General features: G+C 59.9%; 1 protein-coding gene across 2 annotated transcripts in view; it reads right to left on the bottom strand.

Moving 5' to 3' along the window:
* Positions 1–2,149: 2,149 nt before the first annotated feature.
* NPDC1 (neural proliferation, differentiation and control 1) overlaps positions 2,150–23,208 on the bottom strand; it is a 31,149-nt gene continuing 10,090 nt past the window's right edge. Inside the window, exons 2-9 of one of the 2 annotated variants that reach the window (XM_066980701.1) lie at positions 15,024–15,167; positions 6,708–6,815; positions 6,214–6,390; positions 6,001–6,067; positions 5,414–5,498; positions 5,184–5,263; positions 4,843–4,939; positions 2,150–4,053 (exon numbers count right to left, since the gene is read on the bottom strand). In XM_066980701.1, the coding sequence (XP_066836802.1) occupies positions 3,976–4,053; positions 4,843–4,939; positions 5,184–5,263; positions 5,414–5,498; positions 6,001–6,067; positions 6,214–6,390; positions 6,708–6,815; positions 15,024–15,167 (836 nt within the window). In that variant the 3' untranslated portion in view covers positions 2,150–3,975. Of the gene's footprint in view, positions 4,054–4,842; positions 4,940–5,183; positions 5,499–6,000; positions 6,068–6,213; positions 6,391–6,707; positions 6,816–15,023; positions 15,168–23,208 lie in introns of both variants that reach the window. The other variant, XM_066980700.1, reaches the window with a different exon arrangement.

The following is a 23,208-nucleotide window of genomic DNA, read 5'->3' as shown; positions in this document are numbered from 1 at the left end:
GCAACAGAAATGCAGAAACATTTGTCTCTTTCCTTTGTTGGGCGTGCTGGTTTGGCACCGGTTTGCACTGGTTTGGAGACAGAAGATATTAAGAGAGTATGTGATCAAAGATGATGTTTTATTCACTGTCAATCCACAACACAGCTGTCAGTTCTGTGCTGGATGCTGCAGTTTCATGCTTAGTGCAACCAACCAGAGTCATATGGTAGGCTGCAGCCCTGCACTGGTGGGGATGGGGCACAGCTGGACCCAGACGTCACCATCTACACCCCAGAATCATTGGGGGGGGGGAAGCACAGCTCCTCTATGCCACTGCAGTTTGCTTGGCTGCACCAGAAGAGGTGCCAGGGCCAGGCATGCAGGGCCAGGCAGGAGAGGGCTCGCAGTGATGGGGAGTCTGTGGCTTGTGCCTTTGGGAAGGGAATTGTGACCGAGGAGAAGCATTTGTCCCACAGTGGTAGCAACCTAGGAGGCACAGCTGGGGAGAGGCTGCAGCCTCACACGCGGGTGGTGGGTTCTCAGGCTGCCAGGATAAGTGTTAGTGGGCTGGGACCTCCCTGAGCTGAGCTGTGCAGCAGCTCTGCCCTTGTGTGCCTGCCCTGCTGCCTCTGCTCAGCAGGAGCCCCTGCTCCCTGGGCTCTTTAAGCTGCTTCAGTCTTGCTGACCCCAGGAGGACAGGCAGGAGGCTTGGTGCTTACCAGCCCAGCTGAGATGGAAATCCTGGAGGATGGTTTGGTCCAGAGCTGTGCCTTCATCGAAGGGGACCCTGCAGTACAGAGCCTGGGGTATAATTTGGGTATCACCCACATCACTGCAGTACCCAAATCTGCCAGCCCTTCCTCCCTGCCTTTTTACAGGTGGGGAAACAGAAGCACAGGCAGACAGGGACTGAGCACAGACCCTTTACCTCACCCTGGTCTTTCCTGGGATGTCTGCATCATGGAAGTGTTGTCCCAGGACAAATGAATCCTCTGTGCCCAGTCGTGCAGCAGAGGCATGACTTCCTGGGGAACACGGGGCTCCTGCTACTATGGGGCCCTGAGTAAGGGGGTCTTCCTGTTGTAATGGGCTACAGGAGGAGCAGCAGGCTCCTACTCAAAGCTAAGACTCCCCCAAAAACTGTGTGTGCTCTGAGAGGCTGTTGGGCTCTGAGAGCAAAGGAAAGATGAATCTGGGGACCTTGGAGGGGGTGATCATGCAAGGGCTGCGTTTTCCCAGGGGTGAGCCCTGGTGGGGCTCGGTGAGCAGGGCAGTGCAAATGATGGCCCTGCGTGCAACTGGAGACCCCGGTGTCCCCCATACAGTGCGCATAGGTCAAACACGCCAGGCTGAGACCTACCTGGGGGCCCAGCAAGTTTGGGGAGCCTGGCATGGCGTCAGGATGGGGGTAATGCTGGCCAGGTCCCCGGCCATGGGGTGGCCAGGACAGCCATGAGCAGGCACGAGCAAAGCACCCTGACAGTACCCAGGTGGCTCAGTGATGAGTCAGGGAGGGACCCGCCCAGGGCTGCACAATAGCACCCGACCCTGCAGCACCGAAACCCGGAGGAGACGAGATTCTATCAGTGTGAGGGGGCTGGCGTGATCAAAGGGCTGGGAGAGGAGCTCCTAGGGCTACACAATGGCTGGCGGGAGGGAGCACCGATAGCCCTTATCTGCCAGCCCCACCGAGGTGCGAAGGGCCAGGCCCTGGGGGGTGAGAGATTATCAGGGTGGGAGGGTTTGCCCTGGGTGATTTAGGGCTGGGTGCAGGCAGACACAGCTGGGGGCTCCCACTCAACACCTCTCCAGGGAAATCTGCCCCAATGGACTGGATGTTCTGGCAAACACATACATCTGAGAAGCAAAAAAGTAAAATGGTTCTTGTTGGGTCTAGGAAAACCCCTGGGCATGGCCCAGAGAGTTGGCTCCCGGAGAGTTCTGCTGTTGGAGCAGGAGGGCAGGCAGTTACTCTTGCTCTCTCTTGGGAAGGTTTTGGGATGGGGGAATGGCAGCTCCCCTCCCTGCCCCTGGCATCCCCTGCTCCCCAGAGGAGACCCCCCCACACACACAAGGGTCCCAGCACAGGCCCCACATCCAAGCACCTGCAACAGAGCAAAGTTGCAGCAGGGCGCAGCCCGCCTAGCCCCACAGCACACACTCACATCGGTCTCAAACATGGTTGTTTAATAAAATTCCTTTTAAAATAACTACAATCCATACAACAACAATGGTCTTGGGGAGAGGGGCAGCAACCCGCATGTAACAGCACGGCGAAGAGAAAAGGATCTGTGCAGTGATGACTGCTGCCATTGAGCCCTGTGGGGAGACAACCCTGCACCTCCACCATGCTAACACAGGGCCACACCACTGTCTCCGCCATGCCGTACCTGCTGGGGGGGCCTGCGCTGGCAACAGCTCCTGCACCTGCAGTGGGCTCCCCTTGTGCAGCAGGTCATCTGTGGCTATGATGGTCCACACCAGGGGCTGGACATGAAAACATCTGCAAACTCATCCCAGGCCCTATGCTGGAGGGCTTGTGGCCAGTGCAGCAGGGACACTCTGGGACTTGGAGCATCGGGCTCTGAGCAAGGATGTGCTTGCAGCGACTGGCAAGAGCACAACTCACCCTCTCCTGCATGCTCCACCCAGACATATAGACATGGGCAGAGGGTTCAGATGGGGCTCTGGACCCTAAGATGGACTGGAGGAGACTGTCCCCTGCCATGATGGGATGCGTGGAGAGAGCAATGGGCCGGGATATGTGCGGATGCTGCTAAGGGCATGGGCTCCACTGGGCAAGGGTGTGGGTTTGGACAAGGGCAGGGGCCGGGGGAAATGTTGTCATGTGGAGGGAGCATTTTGGCTGCTCCTGCTCTGCACTGGGCATGGCTATGCTTGCCCCGCTGCTCTCACTCCAAAGGCTCTGTGTGGCTTGGGGAAGCAGTGCAGCAAAGACACTGTGACTTGCCTACTGCTCCTGGCCCCTGTGCTCCTGCCCTTCTCTCTCCTTCCTCCTCCACAGCTACACAGGTTTAAAACCAAAATACTTAACCCTTTCTGATTGTTCACTGCACTGATGCCTGGGGTGAGAGCCCAGCAGGGAGCAAGGGCCTCTAGGGAATCCTGTTTCCAATGGGCACAGCCTGGGCATGGGGTCCCTCAGGCCCTGTCACCTTGTGGGTGTGGGTGTGTGTGTGTGCAGTGGCACCAGGACTGCCTGCATCCCAGGGCCTCTGAGGACCAGCCCCAAAGAGGGGTCAGTGCTGGCCCAGGGACCCAGGCAGACCCCATCCTCCTGGCCAGGCACTGCACAGTGTGGCCTCTGTGGCGGCTGAAGGAGCATCGCGGGGAGCAATGCCTGCAACACGCCTGAACTCCCTCCTGCTCCTGCCTTTTGCTAACATAGCTGGGGAGGAGGGGACTGAGCAGGTCCTGGCGCCAGTCAGCGCTGAAGCTCCCAGAGATGCCATCAACTCCTAGGAAAGTTTCAGTCCCTCCCGGAGGGGCTCTCAGCAGTTTGGCCCCCGCCGCAGCTGGCTGGCAGCACCCACTCCTCTGGGCTGTCCAGGCATCTTCAACACTGTCAGCCCTGAGCCTGCTCCCCAAACCCCTCTCCAATCGTCCCCAGCTGCATTGGGAAGCAGCCCTTAGCCCTCCTCAAAGCACAACACAGAGGCAGCGCCATGGCCCTGGGGTCACTGGCACTGATCGCCCTTGGGGCGCCCTGCAGGGCTGGTGCGTTCCCCGGAGCTGGAGCAGCGAACAGATGGCAGGGACGCGATCACATCGGCAAAGAGGACAAGGACGCTGGAAATGGGGGCGACCCCCCCTCCCATAGCTGTTAGTGGGTGTTTATTGGGCAGGTGTCGAACAGTCTGGCAGAGGGGCCCACGCCCCTCGGCCCAGCATGGGCGCCCTGTGGCGCGGGCCGCACCTGGGCCGTGCCGTTCTGCACGCAGTCCATAGCGAGCTTGGGTGTGGGGAGGGGGGGTGTTACTGGTGCAACTTGGGGTTTGGGGGGTGTAGGGACGAGTCGTCAAACAGCGGGTTCCTCACTTCCATTTCTCCAGTCTGCAGAGTGAGATGGAGGGGAAAAGCAGAAGGTCAGGGTCCTGCTGTGGGGCTGAGCCTCCCCATCCCACGGGGCCGGGCCTGGACCCCAGCCCCAGGGCACAGCCCAGCAGCACCCAAGGGCGGGAGGCCACGGCCCCCCAGCTGGGACCCTCCGGCCACCCCAGAACAGCGGTGGGGTGCGGTGCTGGGCTGTGGGCCCAGAAACCCGTACCACGATGTCCAGCAACCTGGCTGGCAGGAATGGGGTTCATTGCCCAGACTGCCATCAACTGCCCCTTAATGGGCCTGTAAAGATGTAATGATGACCCTTAATCTGGGCCCTGATGGCCGGGCTCCGCAGCCATTACCATGTGAAAGGCTCCTTCGGGGCCTCTTTGTGCTCTTTGTACCCAGGGCTGTTAGGAGCTGCCCTTCCCCACGGTCTGCTTCGAGCTGCAGGGTCAGAAATGTCCCCTCTGGGTCTGAGAGGTCACAAGCCAACAGGACGAGCCACCCCTTGGCGTGCCCACATCCCAGTGCAGCAGGCTGTCCCCGCTTCCCAGTCCCAGCCCCTTCTTGGGGAGCCCTGTTCCTGCCCGTTGGAGTCCGGTGGCCTGTTGGGAGCTGACTGGGAGACAGGGAGAAGGCAGAGGGACTGGACCATCTGATGAAGGACAAGTTTAAAAGGCTCTTTGTGATGAGCCACACATCCTGGGCATCTGACAGAGCCCACCCCACAGACACAGGGTTCCCCCAGCGCACCCTGCAGAGCTCACAGGTGCCCCAGCCATCCCGTGCCCACCTTACCGGAGCCAGCCCAGGGCACTCATACACAGTGAAGTCTCCATCCTCGTTCTCCTCATCGGATGATGCTGAGTCTGGCACCTTGGGCTCCTCTTTATGCCTGTGGAGAGAGGTTGCAGAGAGGGGGGGGTGAAGGCCGAAGGTGTGATCAGTGGGACCCTAGGTAATGAGACATGCCACCCAGTGTGTGCCAGACAGCTGCTGCTGGGGGCCAGAGCCAGGCCCTGGGGGGGGTCCTGCAGGGACCACATGTTCTCATCACAGGCTATTGGGATCCTCAGTCTGTGGCATGGCTGCGGCAGCTCTGGAGCTGCTACAGCTGTTTCCAGGTAAAGGTTGCTTACTTCTCCATGGAGAGCATCTGCTGCTTTTGGTGCTGGTAGTGGTACATCTGGGCACTCTGAGCCAGCGTCTTGTCCCCAGGCTGCAAAGAGAGCGATGGCAGCTGTGAGGGCAGGGCTCTGGAGAGCCCCGGGCCCACGGCAGCCACCTGGGGGGTCCCCTGCCACGTGGGGGGGACATATGCCTGGCCCAAGCTCCAAAATCGCCGCAAGGAGGGAGGTGGGCACCTTACCGAGATCTTGTCATAGGGGAGAGGGCTGGCCATCCTCTCTGCTGAGTAGTCTGCTTTCTGCGCCAGCCTGACCTCCTTCTGCAGCCTGCCGACGGGAGAGGACAGCAGTGTCAGGAGCGACTCCAGAGGGGAGCCAGTGGTCCTCCTGGGGGCCCCAGCCCTCCCACACAGATCCCTGTTCTCTGTGATAGTACCTGTGACCAGCCGCACACTTAGGCCAGGTGGCCCTGCCACTGTGTGGGGACCTGGTCACAGCCACCTCCATCCTGCAGGCCATGGGTACACAGGGAGCTGGAGATGAGCCACCAACATGCCAGGGGAGTCAGTACCCAGTACCAAAGCAATGCTCACAGCATGTGCCAGCGCTCTCAGGAGCCATGGTCTATGCCTGGCATGGGGGTGTCCCACCACTGCCCTCCAGCACAGACCCTGGTGGAGATGGGCAGCGGCATGTCTGCAGTGGGACCAGCAAGGACAGCTGTTACCTTTACTCCAAGCCTTCCCCACGCCCTGGAGAACAGGGGGAACAAGCTCCCCAGGAACAAGGACACTGAAGGACTTGCCAGCACCAGCAGGTTTGTGCTTACCTGCACCAGCAGACTGCAGCCACGATCAGAGCAGAGATCCCAGCCACTGTGCACACCACGATCAGCCCTGTGGAGGGGACGCTGGGGTGAGGCCCAGCTGTGCAGCGCCCACCCTGCAGCGCCCAGAGCAGTGCAGAGCCAGCCTGGCCACTGCCAGCCTGTGTTTCCCAGGTGAGGGCGTGAGACCTCCCACGTCTGTCTTGTGGGCCTTACCGAGCACCACGTCGTCATTCGAAGGGATGGGGGATGCCTCCACAGGATACTTCGTTGCTGCAGTGCTGGTAGAGGTGGAGAGGGTGGCAGCTGCCTTGCTGCCAGCAGGGCCCCTCCGCAGAAGCTCCTCTCTCAACCTGCTGGGCACTCTCTGTCTCCCAGTGGTGGCTGGGGTGGCTATGGGACAAAGCTGGGTGTGAGCAGAGCAGTATGCCTGGTGCCCAGCTGCATGCCTGGGAGGGATGCAGCTAGGGAAGGCCTGGCCCAAGTCACTCAGGGCCAGGAACGGGGCAAGCAGGGGACATCCCTGCATGGGGAGGGACAGCAGCCTCCTCCAAGAGCAGGGCTGCGCAGCACCTGGCGGCTCCAGGCTGGCACTGTTGTTCTGTCCTGGCCAGCGAGGGACAGGCAGGAGCCTTGGATGTGATTTCCTGCCCCATCAGCTCCCCAGGAGAGGCCTGAGCAGGACTTTACTGACTGGAAGTAGCACTTACTCCTGGGCTTGCCATCCTGTAGTGCGTGGGGGCGAGTAGCGTCCTGCCTGGCCAGCACGTCTGCCAGAAAATCAATTTCTTCCTCTAAGCTGGGAACAGACGTCCTCCCTGCACCAAGAGAGACATGTGTGTGAAATGGATGCCCTGGGACAACAGCCATGGAGTCACTCCCGTTATGTGGGGTGAGAGCCCAGCCCAGAGGCCACATTGAGCATCTGCCTGAGAAGGGGCTCACATTGCTATTTAGAGTCCAGCCCCAACCCAATGTAGCCCTCTGGCACACTGATGGTTCCAAAGCTGGGAAAGCTCCTAACCACTCTTTGTAAAGTTTTCATGCCACAAACTCTGGAGGCTGCAAGTCAGGGAGCAACCAACTACAGCCACAACCACCTTCATGTAGGAGCCCGTGGTCCCTGTGAAGTCCCGCAGGAGCAGTCAGCTGCCAGCATGTGCTGCTCAGGAGCTACCATGTGTCCCCCTGCCTCACAGCGCAGAGCACAGGGACACAAGCCAGACTGCGAGAGGCACCTGGAAGCTGTTCCTCTGCTGCGGGGTGTGAGGGACAGCTCTGACAGGGGCAAATCTCAGAACTGCTGCAGGCCCAGAACTGCCATTTCAAGGCCAGTGAAGACACACCTGAATGCTGGCCTCAGTCCCAAACTTTCCTGTACACGTCAGGGGTCTTGGAGTCACCCAGAGGGCTAATGGCTGGAGGAGGCTGGGACCGTGCATGGAGACCCCTGCTGCTGCGGCTTTGTGTTGCATAGGGCTGAGCTCCTCTCCACCTCCATGGGGCTCACAGGTCACTCAGCCCCTGCCCGGGCAAGCGTTGTGCTCTGCTCCCTGACTGCCACAGGCTCCTCCAGCCCCATGAGCAATGGGGCAGTGGCCAGTTCCTCCCCCAGCCCCACACCCTGTGCAGTGGGGACCACTAGGTATCCCCAAGGCCTTGGTGGGGAGTTCGTGGTGGGGCAGCCCTCAGCTATGTTAACCTGACCTGGTGAGGACCCGAGCCATGAGCAGTGCCCCCTGCAGCATGGGGCACAGGCAGGTCCCTGCCAGCCTGGGGGTGCCCACCTGCAGGGTGATAACACAGACTGGCAGAGCAGGAGGGAAACCACCGCCCCATGCTTGCAGCACCAGGCAGAACGTATGCTCACGCATATGGCTTTTAACAGGATTAAACTCAACTTCAAAGCTAGAAGATGTCCCTGCTCCCGCTGCCTCTGCCTCTCAATTGCTGCATTCAGGCTGTCCCCAGTGGGAAGCCCTGGAGGGTAAACCAAGACATACAAAGGCGATGTGGTGCAGGCAGTTTGGTTCCCGGATAATTCAAGGTTATAACAATTACAGCTCCTCTGGAATTTGTCATCGCTTTGAGTGTTTGGAAATAAACACTGATTCCCTCTCAGCCAGTCACAAAGGCCCCTCCGCCACCCCCGCCTACCCCTGTGACTCAGAGCTGCTGTCTGTCTGCCCAAGCCAAAAATCAGTTTTAAACAGAGACACCGAGGGTCAGACAACCTTAACCCATAGGAAAGGAAACCATGGCCAGGGCTGGTGCACCTCAGAACAGGGAGGTTGTGTCTCCGCACTGACATGACCCATTTAACCTGTGCCCAGCCAAGGGAGGCAAAGCCTTCATCCTGCCCGTGCCAGCACTCGCCGTCATACTGGGAACCTCACTTTGGTTGCTTTCTGGGATCATGTGCTTGGCCAGGTATCTCAGCACCTGCTTTAAACGTGCACGCAGGAGGCTCCAAAATGAGTATGAAGAGCCACTGATCCCCCTGCATCCCTCCACCCCAGCTTCCCAGGAACCTCCCAGCCCAGCGCCCAGTCCCTGTCCCCATCAAGGGATGCTGCAGCTGGAGCATTGCACGTGCCCATTTTGCCTGGCTCGTTGTACACCCAGATTTCCACTGCCAAGGCATTTTGCAAAGTAGCGCAAGCTGTGAAGGCAACAGCATGAGGTTTGGGTCCGTGCCATCGGTGCCAAGCTGAAGAGGTTAGCATTGCAGTGCCAAGGTGCTGACATGTGGCCAGGCTTCCCTGCCAGGAAGGGGCCGAGCGGGACAGCCCCTGCATACCATGGGGGCAGCCCTGCGCCCAGCAGGGACAGCCCTGCGTGGGCTCTCTGCCACATTTAGGACAAGGACTGTTTCCATTCCAACATCAGCTGTACCAAGGGACTCCAGGGAACAGCCCTGCCTGTGCAGACCTGTGGTCACCTTCAGGCCTGGGGAATCTGGGCTGTTATTTGTGCCTCCGGTAACGGGGTGTGCGGCCCATGTCATAGTTGTGCTGTGGTACCCTTTGGCTTGGGCAGATGCTAAAAATAAAAAAACAACAAAATGCTGGAAGAACCATACAGAAAGGGATGAAAGCAGCTCCTGAGGTGCTCTGGGACACAGCGCTCAAAGCCTTTCCAATGTTTAAAGTGGCACTAAAGTCATTAAAGCAGATTTGCCATTTGCTCATTTTCAGCTTTGCTAGGAGATTCCAGGTCAGGTGACTCACCTGCATTAACCAGTTTTATTTCTAAGTTCCCTTTCAGCTGCTAAAAATCCCCATACCCCTATTTCACTTGGTTTGAAATGAATACAGACCTTTTCATTTTGGGCCATTAAATTTTAAAAGCATTTAATTTTAATAGCAGCAGAGATTTTCCCCAGTGATAACCATGTCTGCCAGTCTGCAGCATTTACAGGGCACGGCAAGCAGCAGCATGGCACTGACGAAGGATCCCACTGGGCACTGAGAGCAGTAGGACTGCTGCAGTGAAGCCCCAGACCAGCAGCTGCTCCCCAGGTGATGGAGCTGTAGCCCCAAACCTGCCCTGCTGCACTGGCAGCTTTGGGGAGGCCCCATGTAGGGCTTCAGAGACCCCACCTTCAGCCCTGCCCACAGCTGGTGCCATGCAGTGGCCCTGCACCACAATTTGGGACAACTCTGTATGAGGGTGAAGGCAAACTTCGGGGCTGCCCTGTGTGTGGGAGCTCAGGGGGCTGGGATGCAGGGCAGTCTCTGGTAGAGAGGTTGCTGAAACTGAGGACTGAGCCTTGCTGAAGCCCAGGGGTGGAAACAGAGAGGCCAGGGAGCTGCATGGGGGCCCATCAGAGAGAAGCACGGCCGCAGCAGTCCCCAGCACCTGTGCCAGCAGCTGAAAGCAGCACCCACAGGGGAGGGCAGCCAGGTACGCCACCACGTTGCTGTCGTTCCAAGGAGATACTTGCCACATGCGCAGGCTGTCCTGAGAGCCGATACCTTGAGTTCCCCCCACTGAAGCAGAGTGGGCACGCTGGGCAGGCAGCAGACACGCAGCGGGCACCCAGGCTCAGGGTGCACACCAGGCAAGCTCTGGGCTTGCACGGGGTGCGGGTGCCCTCTGATGGGGGCTGCCAGCACCTGCCTGCAGGCAGGCCCGGCCGGGCTGGCACGCAGTGGTGACAACCCCAGCCTGGGGCGCTCCCTGCCCGTGGTCTCCTGCGCATGACTCTGCAGCATGCAGGGGTCTCACCGTGTAGGGTCTGGGTACAGCAGAGAGCAAGAAGGGACATGTGCAGGCTTCCGCTCCAGGTGGAGGAAACCTGGCATTGACAGTGTAAACATCCCAGCCTCCATGGGAAGTCATAAAATTGTTACAAATCCACTTATTCACACCATCTTGCTCCAGGAAAGCAGATGCCTTCCCAAGTGCAGGGCAGTGCAGCAAGTGGGGCTGGGACCCCCCCCTTCCCCTCTTCCCAAAGCGCCTCCCCCAGCCTGGCGGGGCTCAGCCCCATCTCTGCCAGACCCTGCCCTGCTGCAGGCTCTGTGCCGGTGGGGTTGAGCAGCAGCACGCGGCAGCAGGGACCTGACAGTACAAGCCACGTCTTGCAACCCTCAACACAAACCCACTGCAGCGTGTTCAAACGGCGCGTGGATTCAGCCCTGCTCTTCCCACAGCGCGCTGGCAATCATCTGGGGGCTCAGACCCCATCACAACCCCGAGGTGACCTTGGAGCTGGGAGCGCCAGTGAGGAGCAGGCAGTCTGCTGCAGGATGCTCCACAGAGAGTCCAGTGCACCCCATCTCACCTCTGTGCTGGTGCTGCGCTGGGTACACCACGACTCCCATGCACGCCGTCACCAACGGGAGGAACACGCGGCTCACGTGCATCATCCGCTTGAGACCCAAAGCAGCGCGTCTTGCCCTGAAAAGCCAAGCCAGCAGCGCACACAGCTTTGCTGCTCTCGGTGCCGGCCTGGCTGCCTGTGTGCGTGAGTGGGTGCGCCAGGGAGAGGAGCCCTGGCTCCTGCCCACACTCCTGCCAGGAGCTGCAGCCAATCATGGGAACGGTGCCGCAGCGAGCACCGCAGCAGCTGGGATCCCAGGATCAGCGTCACTGGCAGTCGCAAGTGTCTCAAGGATGCCTAACCCTTTAAAGGGGCTGCCCACACTGCGTGGGCAGCCCTTTTAAAGGTTTAGGCATCCTTGAGACGTGGCAACCACCCCGCTTCCATGCTGGCATTGTATCTTCCCCTCCACAATGCAGATATCACAGCTCCTCTGCATCCTTGCAGAATCTCCTGGTTGTACGGAGAGAGGCAGCCAGGAGCTGGGAGCTGCTGCTTGCTGCCAGACGGAGATGCGGGGTCAGTGCCCAGGACGCAAAAGCAGCCACAGAAGAATTGGTGCCACCCTGCCACCCACTCCGCAAAAGGTGCTTCAGGATGCTGCTGGTCCCCTGAACGCTAAAAAAGAGGATCTGGGAGGGAAATCATTTTCTTCCACACCTTTGCTGCAATGCCAGGCTGGCCTGCAGCAAGGGGCTGAAGTGGGAGCCAGAAGTTGGTGGTGCTGCTTGAAGCTGCAGCTGGAACAACGCCGGCAGCAAGGCCAGCAGAGGCACCTACAGGTCTACCCCCAAGGAGAGGATGCTGCTGCAGCCCCGCATCTCCCTACCAATGCTGGCACAGAGCAGGGTTGCTATGGAGATGTAGGCGCATGTGCAGCCCTTCCTAGAGGGAAATTCACTCCCAAGACTTCACAGAACAAACCTCAGCCCTCTAGGAGAGCTGTTCGGCACCCCTGGAAGCAGAGCCTATGTGTGGAACACCTATCTGTCTGCTGGGCCCCTGCTTGCTGCTGAGCACTGAGCCCAGACCTCATCCCAGCACCTCCTCTTCTCACAATCACTTCTGTTTCAGCACAGTCCATCCCCTCTGACCGACAGCCAAAAGGCAGCACAGAGCCAGGGCCGCTTCGCTTCGCTTTTCTTCCCTCTAATTTAAGGGGCGATCGTTCTACCAGGAGGTTGATGCAGGAGGTAGGAAGGACTGCCCCCCGCATGTCTGCACGCAGGAAGCACGGGCTGGGGAAGACATCTACAGATAAAGACAGCTGAGCCATGGGCTAGGGGCAGGGAGCAGAAACCTGTGCCAGGAGCCCTGTGCTTGAATGCTGCCCTGGAGGACTTGCCCTGCAATGGCTGGGTGCTGCCACCTGCCCGGTCCCCACAGCCTTCATGTCCACACAGGTCTCGCTGCCTTGACAGCACCACAGCAGGACCCCAAAGGTGCTCAATGCACAGGAACCAGAACTCAAACCATCCCCCTGGATGACCCCATCCCTCCAAAAGCCAGCATGGATTTGGGGGAGCTGGCTCTGGGTCCTGCTACAGCTCAGCCCCATGCAGTGGGCCCTGCCAAGGCACGGAGCAAGCCAGCAGTGGCACGGTCCCTGCACATGTGGGACAACCAGGACCCCCGGCCGTCCCCATCTCCCCAAGGGAGCCCATGCGACCACCTGCCCAGCCCTCCACAAGTCTGGGACCGTTTGCTGGAGGCTCGCTCCCCTGAATATTTCATGGTACTGCTTGAAACGCAAACGCTGTCATAAATAATGGATGGCCCTGACCTAGGAGGTGCACAAGCACTCATCCTCCCCACCTGCTCGCCTGCCTCCTGCGCAGCCTGGCACCACCGCTGTGGTCTGCCCCAGGATGTGACAAGCTGCTCAGAAGATTTTGGGAGCTCCCCTGTCCCTGGGACTGCTGTGAAGGGCCGTGTCAGGGGCTGTTGTGCTGTGCCAGCAGGGATGCTGTGTAGCAAGCCCCACCATGCCCCAGCCCCTCGGGCCAGTGCTGCAGGGTGCCACCATGTACAGGAGCTGGGTGCCAGGAGGGACCCTCAGCTCTGCTGGCCATTGAAAAGCCCCCAGCCTTTTAGCAAGAAGGTTTGGGGGCTGGAGGAGTGAAAAGCAGGTTGAAAAGGGGCGGTTGGAGGAACACGCTGGTTTGCAGGGGACACTCTTGCCCCTGACTGCAGCAGCATGACAGCTCTGTTGCATGACTGTCGCTTCAGTGTGGCTCTGCCTCCACCCTGCATTTCCCAGGAAGTTTCTGTGTCACACCCGTGGCTCCAGGGACCTGCCTACAGGGCAACCACAGGCACCCAAAGTGCCTGGCAGGTAACTGCAGCTGCACGGCGGGATGCTGGTACCCACTGATGCTCTGAGAAAACTGCCCTTCCCTCCTCTGTATTACTCCCGGCTGCATTTCCAGCAGTGCTTTCCATGGGCAGGGGGCCAGCTGTGGCCGAGGGGCACTGCCACCCAGCAAACTGCACTCACGCATGCACCAGGTGCACATGAGGGCCTGCACGAAAGCATCTGGCACGCAAAAGCCAAAACATGCCATGTGGCAGTGCAATAACAGTGCAGAAGCCCCAGTCTCATACCCAGATCATCCCCAGTGACACCCCCGAGCAAGCAGCATGCGTAGGCACTGCCAGGTCCTGGCTCCTTCCCAACACAAAGAGGCTGCTTGACTTCAGTAAAAGCAAAAATAATTGGGTGGAGCTGTAGTTACAGCTTTATTTTGCCTGCATATTGAATCTGCAAGAAAAACCATGGGGGCGGCGGTGGGGACAGAACAGAAGCTTGAAGCTTTCCAAACCACACAAAGAGTCAAAGGTCACCCTAGACAACTCACATACCTGGCTCCACCTGCGCAGGCTGTGCGGGAAGATGGGTGTCTCTGTGCCGTGGGCATGCTGGGCAGATCCAGGCTGCAGGGTGCTGCACGCAGCCACGCCGGGAGCACCTCCATGTGCCACAGCACAGTGCTGAGTGGCCCTGGGATTGGGCGACCACAGGTTCCTGCTCCCCGGGGGTGCTCTCCTCATCTCTGCCCTCTGCAGAGCAACCCAGGCTGTGCCACAGCCCCGTGGTCTCTCCCAAAAGGAGCAGGGGGACAAGGCACCCTGCAGCCCGCAGCGCCCTGCGCACAGCTGGACAGGGCTCTCACCCAGCAGACTTTGTGCTATTGACTCAAAGCCTCCGCACGCGAATGCCAGGCTGTTAAAACGTCATCAGAAGAGATGGCAGCCCGAAGCAGATCCTTGTCTCCATCTCGCTATGACAGCTGCTCTGTGAAGAACGGTCTCCCTTGCTGGCTCCGCATGCAAATGGAGAGGCAGGGATGGAGCAGAATGGGGAGGGATCAAAGCAGCACAGGAAAGAGCAACCCCAGGTGAACTCTGCCATGAGCTGCCATGAGCTGCAGCACTAAAGAGCCCAGGCCAGGCTGAGGGAGCCTTACCACACTCGGTGCCTATGGCACAGAGGGGCCTGAACCACAGGCCAGTGTTACAAACCAATGTGAACCAGGTATTTAAATCCCAAATGCCAGCACAGATCAGCTCTGGACTGGGTGACACGGTGGTTGCAGCTGTGGGCACCTGCTTGCATCAGGTCTGCACGTGGCTCCGTGCACCCAAAGCCACCACTCTGCTGCTGCACGGCCTCTGTGCCACCACCTCTCCTCCTCCAAAGAGCCCCAACCCAGCACAGGCAGCACTGGAGCATCCCTGTGTCCACCCAGGCCCCTTCTGCCCCTGGGCCCCCAGGTGGCACCCACGTGTCCTGGCAGGGCCCTGCAGCAGCTGTGGTTTCCAGCACTGCCCTTTGTGCTGCTGCCAGCCCAGCCACTGTAGGCCCGAGCGGCTAGAGGAAGGTGCGGAGGGGAGGGCAGTGCTCTGCACACTTGCTGCCAGCTCCAAAACCACCCTGCACCTGCGGCAAGGTGGGGCTTGGGGCAACACAGCAGAGCCGAGGCTGCCCCAGTGCTGGCTGGGACATGGCTGCAATGGAGTGGGGGTGGCAGAGGATGGGCAGCAGGGTTCGGATGTAAGTCAGAGGCCAACAGATGTGGCCCGAAAGCTGGGGCCAAAGGCAGGGACATGGGAACCTGCCCCCCGCCGGGGCACGGGGCGGGTGTCCATAGGGCAGGCAGAGGCAGGCAGGGGTTGCAGGACGGGTGGATGGACGTACCGCTGAGTGAGAGCTTCTTCTGGACGCATCGTCCACTGTCATCCTCCAGGAACTGGGGCAGGCAGGGGCCGCAGGCACCTGAGCCTGGCAGGCAGAACTCCCGTCGTTGCAGGGCGCAGTCCAGGCTCCGGGGACATGACTCTGCTGCAGGACAGGAAGACACACGTCAGGCAGAGCAGGGGGGCTGGAGGTGCCCTCGGGCCAGGCACCTAGTTGGCTTGCCAGCTGTCCCTGACCAGCACTGCTGCCTTCACAAGCCACAGCAATTAAGCACGTGTTCTAACGGTCAGTGCAAGCTGGCAGCGAGGCAGAACTGGGCAGGTTCTGCTCAGTGTACACTGGGCACAGTGGGATGGGGGCAGCACAGCTGGGCTAGCCCCGCTCCTCACCCCGCCGTGCCCAGATGTGCCCACCTGTGAGGCACTGTGCCTACACAGAGACGTTGGCCCCGCAGGGATGGGTGCCTGGCTCAGAAAGGCACCGAGTCCCCAGCCGGCTCAGAGCAGCAGGGGGCACCCTGCCACTGCTCCTGGGTACCACTGCTGGGGACGTGACCCTGCCGTTTCCTCCCAGTGCCACCAGCTTTCTGTAGGGCCCAGCTGCCCCCCAACCTGGTTATGAGTCAGGCTCCCAGCACCATCCCACGCCTCAGGAGCCATCCCCGTCATCCCTTGCACACCCCCAAAAGCACCCAGCTGCCAGGGCCATGCCAGGGAACGCGCCCCCTGCCTGCTTGTGGGGATGGCAGTGCCAGGTCAGCCCTGGAGCAGCATGGCGCTGACGCCAGGAGTACCCCACGAGAAGGGGAACACCAGCTTTTGGGGCTTTCCTGAGTGTCCCCATCCCTGCAGCATGCCTGGGACAAGAACAGGGCACAGGGCAGCCACTGCTGCACCCAGGCCCAGTGCAGCAGAGGACTCCGACACGGGACAAAGGTGCCAGAGCTACCCGTGCCTGCATCGCTCGAGGGCCACCACAGTGTCTCTGCCCCCAGCGGGAGAGAGGCGCCAGGCGCGATGTCACCCAAAGTGTCCTCGCCGTGGGGCTGGCTGGTCACCTTGCTGGTGCAGAGAGTGCGGCGGCATGGCAGGGGTGGCTGCTATGGCCCTGCACTGGCCACCTGTTGCCCCCCCTCCCCGCGGTGCATCCCATTAATCGCTCTCAGGCTGGCAGAGCTGCCATCTCAATTTAACGAAGGATGGCAGAGCTGCCTTTGCTGCGATGGTTTATTGTGCAGGCGGTGTTTTCTCAACATCTCCAATTAGGCCCCATTAGGACAGCAGCCTGATCCACTGAAGCCCAGCGCCGTGCGTGCAGCAGCAAGCTGGCGTGATTTGCTCAGGGTATGCTCCTGCACGCCACGGCTGGGGAGAGGCTGGAGGCACTTAATGCAGATAGTTTAAAAGCATTAGGAGCGTGAGAAGCAAGTCATAGCTGCTTCCAGAGCTTGATAATTTCTTCATTAACAGAAGAAAGCATCAGCCAGCCTGAAAAAACAAAGGACAGAAAGCAACAGGGGAATCAAAAGCTTCAGAAGGCACACCTCCGTGAGAAGGCAGCAGCGAACAGCTTGCCCCAGCTGCTAGGCACAGGCACAGAGCGGGGCGCTGGGGCCCAGGGACCCCTGTGCCTGCAGCTGGCCCCTCCAGACACAGCACAGGGCTCGGCCAGGTGGAGCACTTGAGAGGTGAATTAACGTGTAATGGGAAAATAATTGGGTCTTTAAGCATGGGAGCTGGACTTGGCCTGTCTGCTGCTTGCCTGCCCCGGCCTCCCTCTCAAGGCCACGTTCATTTCACTTAAAATCACACACCAAAAAAAAAAAAAACAACAAAAGTCAGCAGCTTAAGTGCAGGAGGTTTCAGGGCAGCACGGCCAGCAGCCCCAGGGATGGGGACACCCCGCAGCCCTGCAGGGTGACACCCAGCCTGAAATTCAGGTGGCCGCTTCCCACAAGGGCAATGGGAAGCCATGGTCCTGGCATCCTCAGCCAGTGCCCAGCAACCAGTTAAATAAAACTCAGCCTGCAATATGTAAAAGGTCGTTATCTTTGTTTGAGGAACGAGCTGTGCCTGTGCAGCTGTCACGGGTTGGGATTCAGAGTGAGACAGACAGGCACTGATCTAATTAAGCTCCCGATGTTTAATCAATCGCTGGTTAGTGAGCAGATATTGCCATGTGGGCACACTGCTGGGGACTGGGGTCCCCGTTTTGCTGTGACAGCTCTGGGGCCCCACGAGCCCTCTGAAACCCTGCCCTGGGCACCAGCAGACAGATGATGGGGCGCACCTCCCGTTTCAGGGTGAACTGCCAGGGCAGGACCCTCCCCGGCACCCTGCGGCCCCCTGGCCCTGGCTGAGCCTGTGGGTCCCCCTGCACGCGGACCCTGAGGCAGGTGCCCGCGCTGGCAGCCTCGAGCACGAACGCACGCAGCACGCGCTTCCCGTGTGCACCGCGGTAACAGACGTGGCAGGTCCCCACGGTCACACCTTGGCCTCAGGCTCAGAGCCCAGGATGGGGTGGGGAAGTGAGGCCCAGGCTGGCCCTGGGGTACAGGGACTGCAAATTGCTGCAGCTCTCCCGGCCACAGCACTTCCCCGAGTCCACGGCACCCCCTGTCATGGACACCGCACAGCCACGCAGCCTTGCCTGCAGGATGGTACAGGCCAGCTGCCAGACACGCAAGAGGAGTGCCCCATAAAACAGTGCCCGAAGCACGGCCCAGAACACCATGCCCAGATGTGCTGAGGAGGTCTGGGGGTGGGGGATGCTCCGTCCAAACCTCCTGTGCAGGCGGAGCGGCGAGAGGCAGCTCTGCCTCCAGCCCAGTGCAGCGTGAGCAAAGGCAGCACCTGACCCTGGGCTTTGGGCTGGGACCAGGCACCTGCCACACCGCGGAAGGCTCGGTGGCTCCCCGCAGACAGAGGCGCAGGCAGGAGCTGAGCCTAAGGACAGCCCTGCTGCCAGCCTGTGCAGGAGGGACAAGCGAGCTCGACACCTTGCAGCCAGTGTGGAAAAACAAACATCAGGGTGAACATTAGCTAAGAGCCTATGGGACTGGCCCCGTGCGCGGGAGGAAATGCTGGTCTGAGAGCTGTGTACATACACACACACACACAGGCACAGACACACAAACACACCAATACATTACCCGGGCCGGAAAGCTCAGCACAGCTCTCCCCAGCCCTAAGGACCCACATCAGAGCCCCCAGCTCCCATGTGGGGAGAACCATCCTGGGGCACCCGCTGCCCCCAGCCCCGGGGCAAGCAGCGCACCTACCGCACCGTCCACCTCAGGCCGGTCTGAAGGGGTGCTGAGCTGCTGACACTCATGGCCCCCAGTAAAATGTTTTTTGACATTTGTGCCAAAATGCAAATATGACAAAAAAATAAATCAAGGAAGACATCCGGGTGGCAATGGAACACAGGAAGTTCCCCTGGTGTTTAAGTGCAGCAGATAAAAGTTAACGTACGAGGGAAATTAATTAGCACTTAATTAAGCACTTAATTAAGGCTGGTATGAGCACTCACACTCTGTACACAGGTGACACCCAACCTCCCGGGCTAGTGGGGCCCCAGCCCTGGTGCCAACGCCAGCGATGTGAGCATGCAATGCATGCACCAGTGCATCAGCTATGGCAGCTGTGTGGGCGGGGGGGTTCTCGCCTGCCTCCCGCCAGCAGCAAAGCCACCCCAGGGCCACAGGTGAGGAGGGAGAAGGATCCGGCCCTGCACAGAAGCAAAGTGAAGCCCCCAGCAGGCGACAGCTCGCACCCCGTGGCCTCCCATGACCAAGCTGAGTCATGGGGACACCGTGCAAGGGGAGAGACTGGGACTCCCTGGGGACAGGGGACAGGTCTTTGCTGCCACCAGAGCAGCACAGCTGCCTCCTCCTCACGTCCTGCAGGAGCCACTGTGCTGGGATAGGCACATCTGGAAAATGCAACACGTGGCCTTGTCACTGCCTGGCCAGGCTGCCCGGGGTGCTGCCCACCTGCCAGGGATGGGGACTACTTTGATACAGCCCCCAGAGACCTGTCAGAGGCCAGGAGGCAGCCGCTTGCTGCTGGAAAACTGCCAGCGCCTCTGCAAACACAGCCCAGCAAGCTTCCAGCAGGTCACTCCTCCTCCTCCCCCTCCTCCTCCGGCCAGGTGACGTGGGACCTGCTCTGGGTCTGCTCACAACCTGCCTCCCTCATCCGTGTTCCCAGCGACGCTGCTGTGAGCTGGCACCAGTCAGGGCTTTCCTCCCGGTGTCACCTCTGCAACCCGCTCTGATGGCTGAGCTGGCCCTGAGCAAGGAGGCGGGCAGCCCTGCTGCTCCGTGCCGCAGACCACCAAGTGCTGGTTCCCACCGGAGCACTGCTTTGTCCGCGCAAAAGGGGGAGAAACGGCACAGGAGCTCCCATCCCTGCTAATGTGGAGGCTAACACCGCTCCCAACCCTGCTGCGCTCACCGCAGGTGAAGCCAGGCGAGTGCGCAGGTGCAGCCCTGGTGCATGCTCCCCCTGCCCTGAGCATCGTGCCCGTGTTGCGGATGATCCCACAGTTGTGTGCTGGAGCAGCAGTGGCTGCTTTCCCTTGCATGGCCACGTGCCACCAAACTGTGAGCCCAAACTCAGCTTGGGGAGCACCTGTCCCCACCCTCAAGGGACAGCGGAGGTCTTGTGTCTCTCTGCCCAGCCCGTGAAGGAGGGGGGAGCCTGGGGGCAGGGACAGATGCTGGTGCCCAGCAGCAGGCAGGAGCAGGAGTGGATGAGACCGTCTGAAAACCCTGGCTCTGTTTCCCCCATGCCCACAGGTGCAGTGCAGATGGGGGGAGGCTCAGCAGGGCAGCACATACCTTGACACCACCAAGGCCAGGCTGGACAGCCGGGGCTGCCAAGGCAGGCACCCAGCCAAGACCCTGGAGCCTGAGCACGGTCGGGCACATCAGCCAGCCAGGACCCTCTGCTGGAGCAGGGGTGATGCACATGGACACCACAGGGCCGACACCAGTGCCCCCCCAGCCCAGCCGCAGGGACCCAGCCCTGACCAGCACCTCTGCCATCGCCCTGGCTCCACTCCCACAGCTGCCGCTGGGGCTCTGCCGCTGTCTGCAACCTCTCACGTCACCGTTGTGCTCCTGCCCCCACAAATGCAGCACAGAGACCCATCACGCACGGAGGCAGACCAGGTCTTGCCTCTCCAGAAACACTTTCCATAAGCGCAAATCCCAGCAACTGGAGAGCATGGGGGAAGCCCTCAGCTCTCCACTCTGCTCCTGGATTTTCGGACAGGTTACTGGCTGGCACAAAGAGCTGACACTGGGTCCTCCAGCCCTTGCTCTTGCACTGGAAGCAGGCAGGCAAAACAGGCTGAGCGCTGGCCACATTGCACTGCTGCTCCTGGGAGCCAAGCACATGGCATGGCCACAGCCACATGGCCCCCGCCCTGTGCCACCGCTTCTCCTGTCACCAGCCCTGCACCTAGCACGTCTCCCACACCCGCAGCAGCACTCCACAGCCCGCTGGGCCATGCTGGAGGCTGCAAATAAATCAACTTGCAGCTTAAAGCACTTGCCTGCCTTCTTGTTTGGCGGGTTTGTTCAAGCAACAAGAGCACAGCACTGGGCTTCCCCAGCCCACATGCCTCCACGAGCAGCTCGCCTCAGGGCTTCCAGCTTGTTTGAGTTTTGTCCTCTCCAGCCAGGCGGGTGGAGAGGTCTGGCACAGGCTGTCCCCAAAGCCACAGCCAAGTGACAGCCCTGCAGGGCTGGGCAGCCACAGGTGGGAGAGGAGGCAGGATCTGTGCCAGCTGAGGATGGCTGCCTGTGCCAGCCCCGCAGACATCGAGATGGGCTCCTGGAGCTGTGTCCCCCTCCAGATGTGTCAGCTCCAGGCCCAGTGACAAGGTGCAAAGGCCAAGAGGGGCATAGCTGGGCCCTGACTCCAACCTCCCAGGGTAGCACAGGGCAGGAGAAACACATAGGGGACAGGCCACCTCTGCCTGCCTTGTTCCTGGGGCGGGCACTGCAAGAAGGACACTCAGGGGCCTCGCAGCCCTCCTGCAAAACAAATCCCTCCCTGGAAGGCTCTCCCAGTGTTTTCAGCCCATAAAGGTGCACTCAGAGGCTCACCACTCTGCTCCTCAGGAATAAGCTGTGATGGACGAGGAGTGAGCACCCATGGGTGCTGTGGGAGCCCAGAGTGCCAACACGGAGAGTCAGAGCCAAGCCCAGCCCAGACGCTGGGGGGGGGATGCAAAACCCTTGCTATCCTCAAGCCACCTCGCCTTACAGCAGTTTCCACCAAGACCACGTTACCCTAGAGCTGGTCCCTGCAGAGGCGCCACTTGCCATGCCCTGGGGCATGTCTCGGCAGTGTCCCTGACATGCCGGGAAGGGACTGGAGCTGCAGTACAGGGCTGTCAGGGGTGTTCATCCTCCCTGAGGAGAGGGCTTTGGAGGAGTGGGAGAGGAGGACGGGGTGGAGACGGATGGGAGCAGTGCAGAAAGTGGAGTGGTGAGTTCCACATAGCACCTGCTTTGGACAATACATACGGTACTGCCAGAGCAGATCCTGACTACAAACACCTCAAAAACTCCATGAGCTCTTGTGCTCCCACTCCTCAGAACAGGAAAGAGGTAGCACCAGACATTCTCCCTGTGCTGAGCTGAAGGAGCAGTATTTCATTTAATTGCCACTAAAATCCCTGACTGGACAGAAAAATTACTATTCACCACCTTGGCAATTTGCCTGGCACATCAAGGAAACTGGAGCAGGATTAATGGGCATTGCAGGAAGGGGAGATGGCACTAGGATGGATGAAAACAGCTCCTGTGAACCACAGCTCCCGGCCCCACTGGCCTTGCTGACTGGGTGAAGCTGCTGCTTGCTCGGAGATACCAGGGCAGGGCCAGGAGGCAGCAGTGGACGGGGACCTGGGACCCTTCTCCCCTGCCCCGCAATTGCATTGCCTGCAGCAGGCGGGCTGGCAGCTGCCTGGGGGGCAGGACCCTGCTTGCCAGTGGCCACAGGGGACCACTGCTACCCTGAAGAGCCCTGCATTTCTCATGGGAGTGGTCATCAAGCCCAGGCACACGTCCCACCTCACCCTTCCTAGAGTCACACAGGTCTATCTGCAAGGTGCGTGGAGTGACCTGGGGACACTGAGCCATACAAGACCCCATCCTCCATCCTGCAGCCCTCTCGCTGCTTCCAGCGCATCCCTAGGCAGCTCCAGCCCCATGGTGGCTGCACAGCACCAGGAAGATCAGGCATCTCCTACCCACCAGCTCTGCAGCACTGGGGCCTGCCTCCGGCCACAAGTGATTTGCTTTACATATTTAGGAAGAGATTAAAAAAAAAAAGAGGCGGAGAAATAGATGTTACATGCAATTTACTTGGTGCAAGCCAAGCACCATGTACCGCATGCAGGAGACATTCCCCAGTCAGACTGATGAGGTGCTCTGGGTGTGGATGGAGTTGGGGGGGAGTTGAACTCCCCCACACTGGGGATACCAGGCTCACGCTGGTGTCGCCCCATGCCAAAAAGAACTTGCTGTGCTCTGCAGCTTAGAACATCCACCTTTGTTCTGGTTTACCAGGCTTTGCTCAAGCAAATACCAATTTATTTATTTTCCTTTTTTTTCTGGATGGACACTGAGGCTTGGGGGAGGGTAGACTGATCCACAAGCTGCTGTCTGCAGGTGCTCCCCCCCACGAAAGCCTGGCAAGGGGCTGCCATGGATGTTCTCCTGAAGCTGCCCAGCAGCAGCTCCATGCCCCAGGCCCCATGGCTCCAGCCAGCACAAGCAACAAGGCCCAAGTGCAGAGAGCAGTCAGGTGGGCAAGTCATGGGGCCCCACCCAGGGAGACCCACTCTTGCACCCTGTTATGCTCCAGGACAGGACAGTGCAGTGCTGCAGATTCTCGCTGTGCTGGGGACTGCACCAGCATCGCAGGGGACAGGCATCCCTGGCGCCACTGCTGCAGCTGCACGGCTTTACGGTGGTACAGAGGTAAGCCCATCCACCCTGAGTGAGCACCCGAGGAGCTGCCAGACCAAGTGCAGGCACGGCCACAGCACAGAATCATAGAATCATAGAATATCCTGAGTTGGAAGGGACCCATAAGGATCATCGAGTCCAACTCCTGGCACCACACAGGTCTACCCAAACGTTTAGACCATGTGATAAGTGCAC

Source organism: Anser cygnoides, chromosome 20 (genome assembly GCF_040182565.1).
Source record: "Anser cygnoides isolate HZ-2024a breed goose chromosome 20, Taihu_goose_T2T_genome, whole genome shotgun sequence".
Taxonomy (NCBI): Eukaryota; Metazoa; Chordata; class Aves; order Anseriformes; family Anatidae; genus Anser; species Anser cygnoides.
The sequence above is the reverse complement of the archived record's forward strand: the minus strand, read 5'-3'. Positions and strand labels throughout refer to the sequence as shown.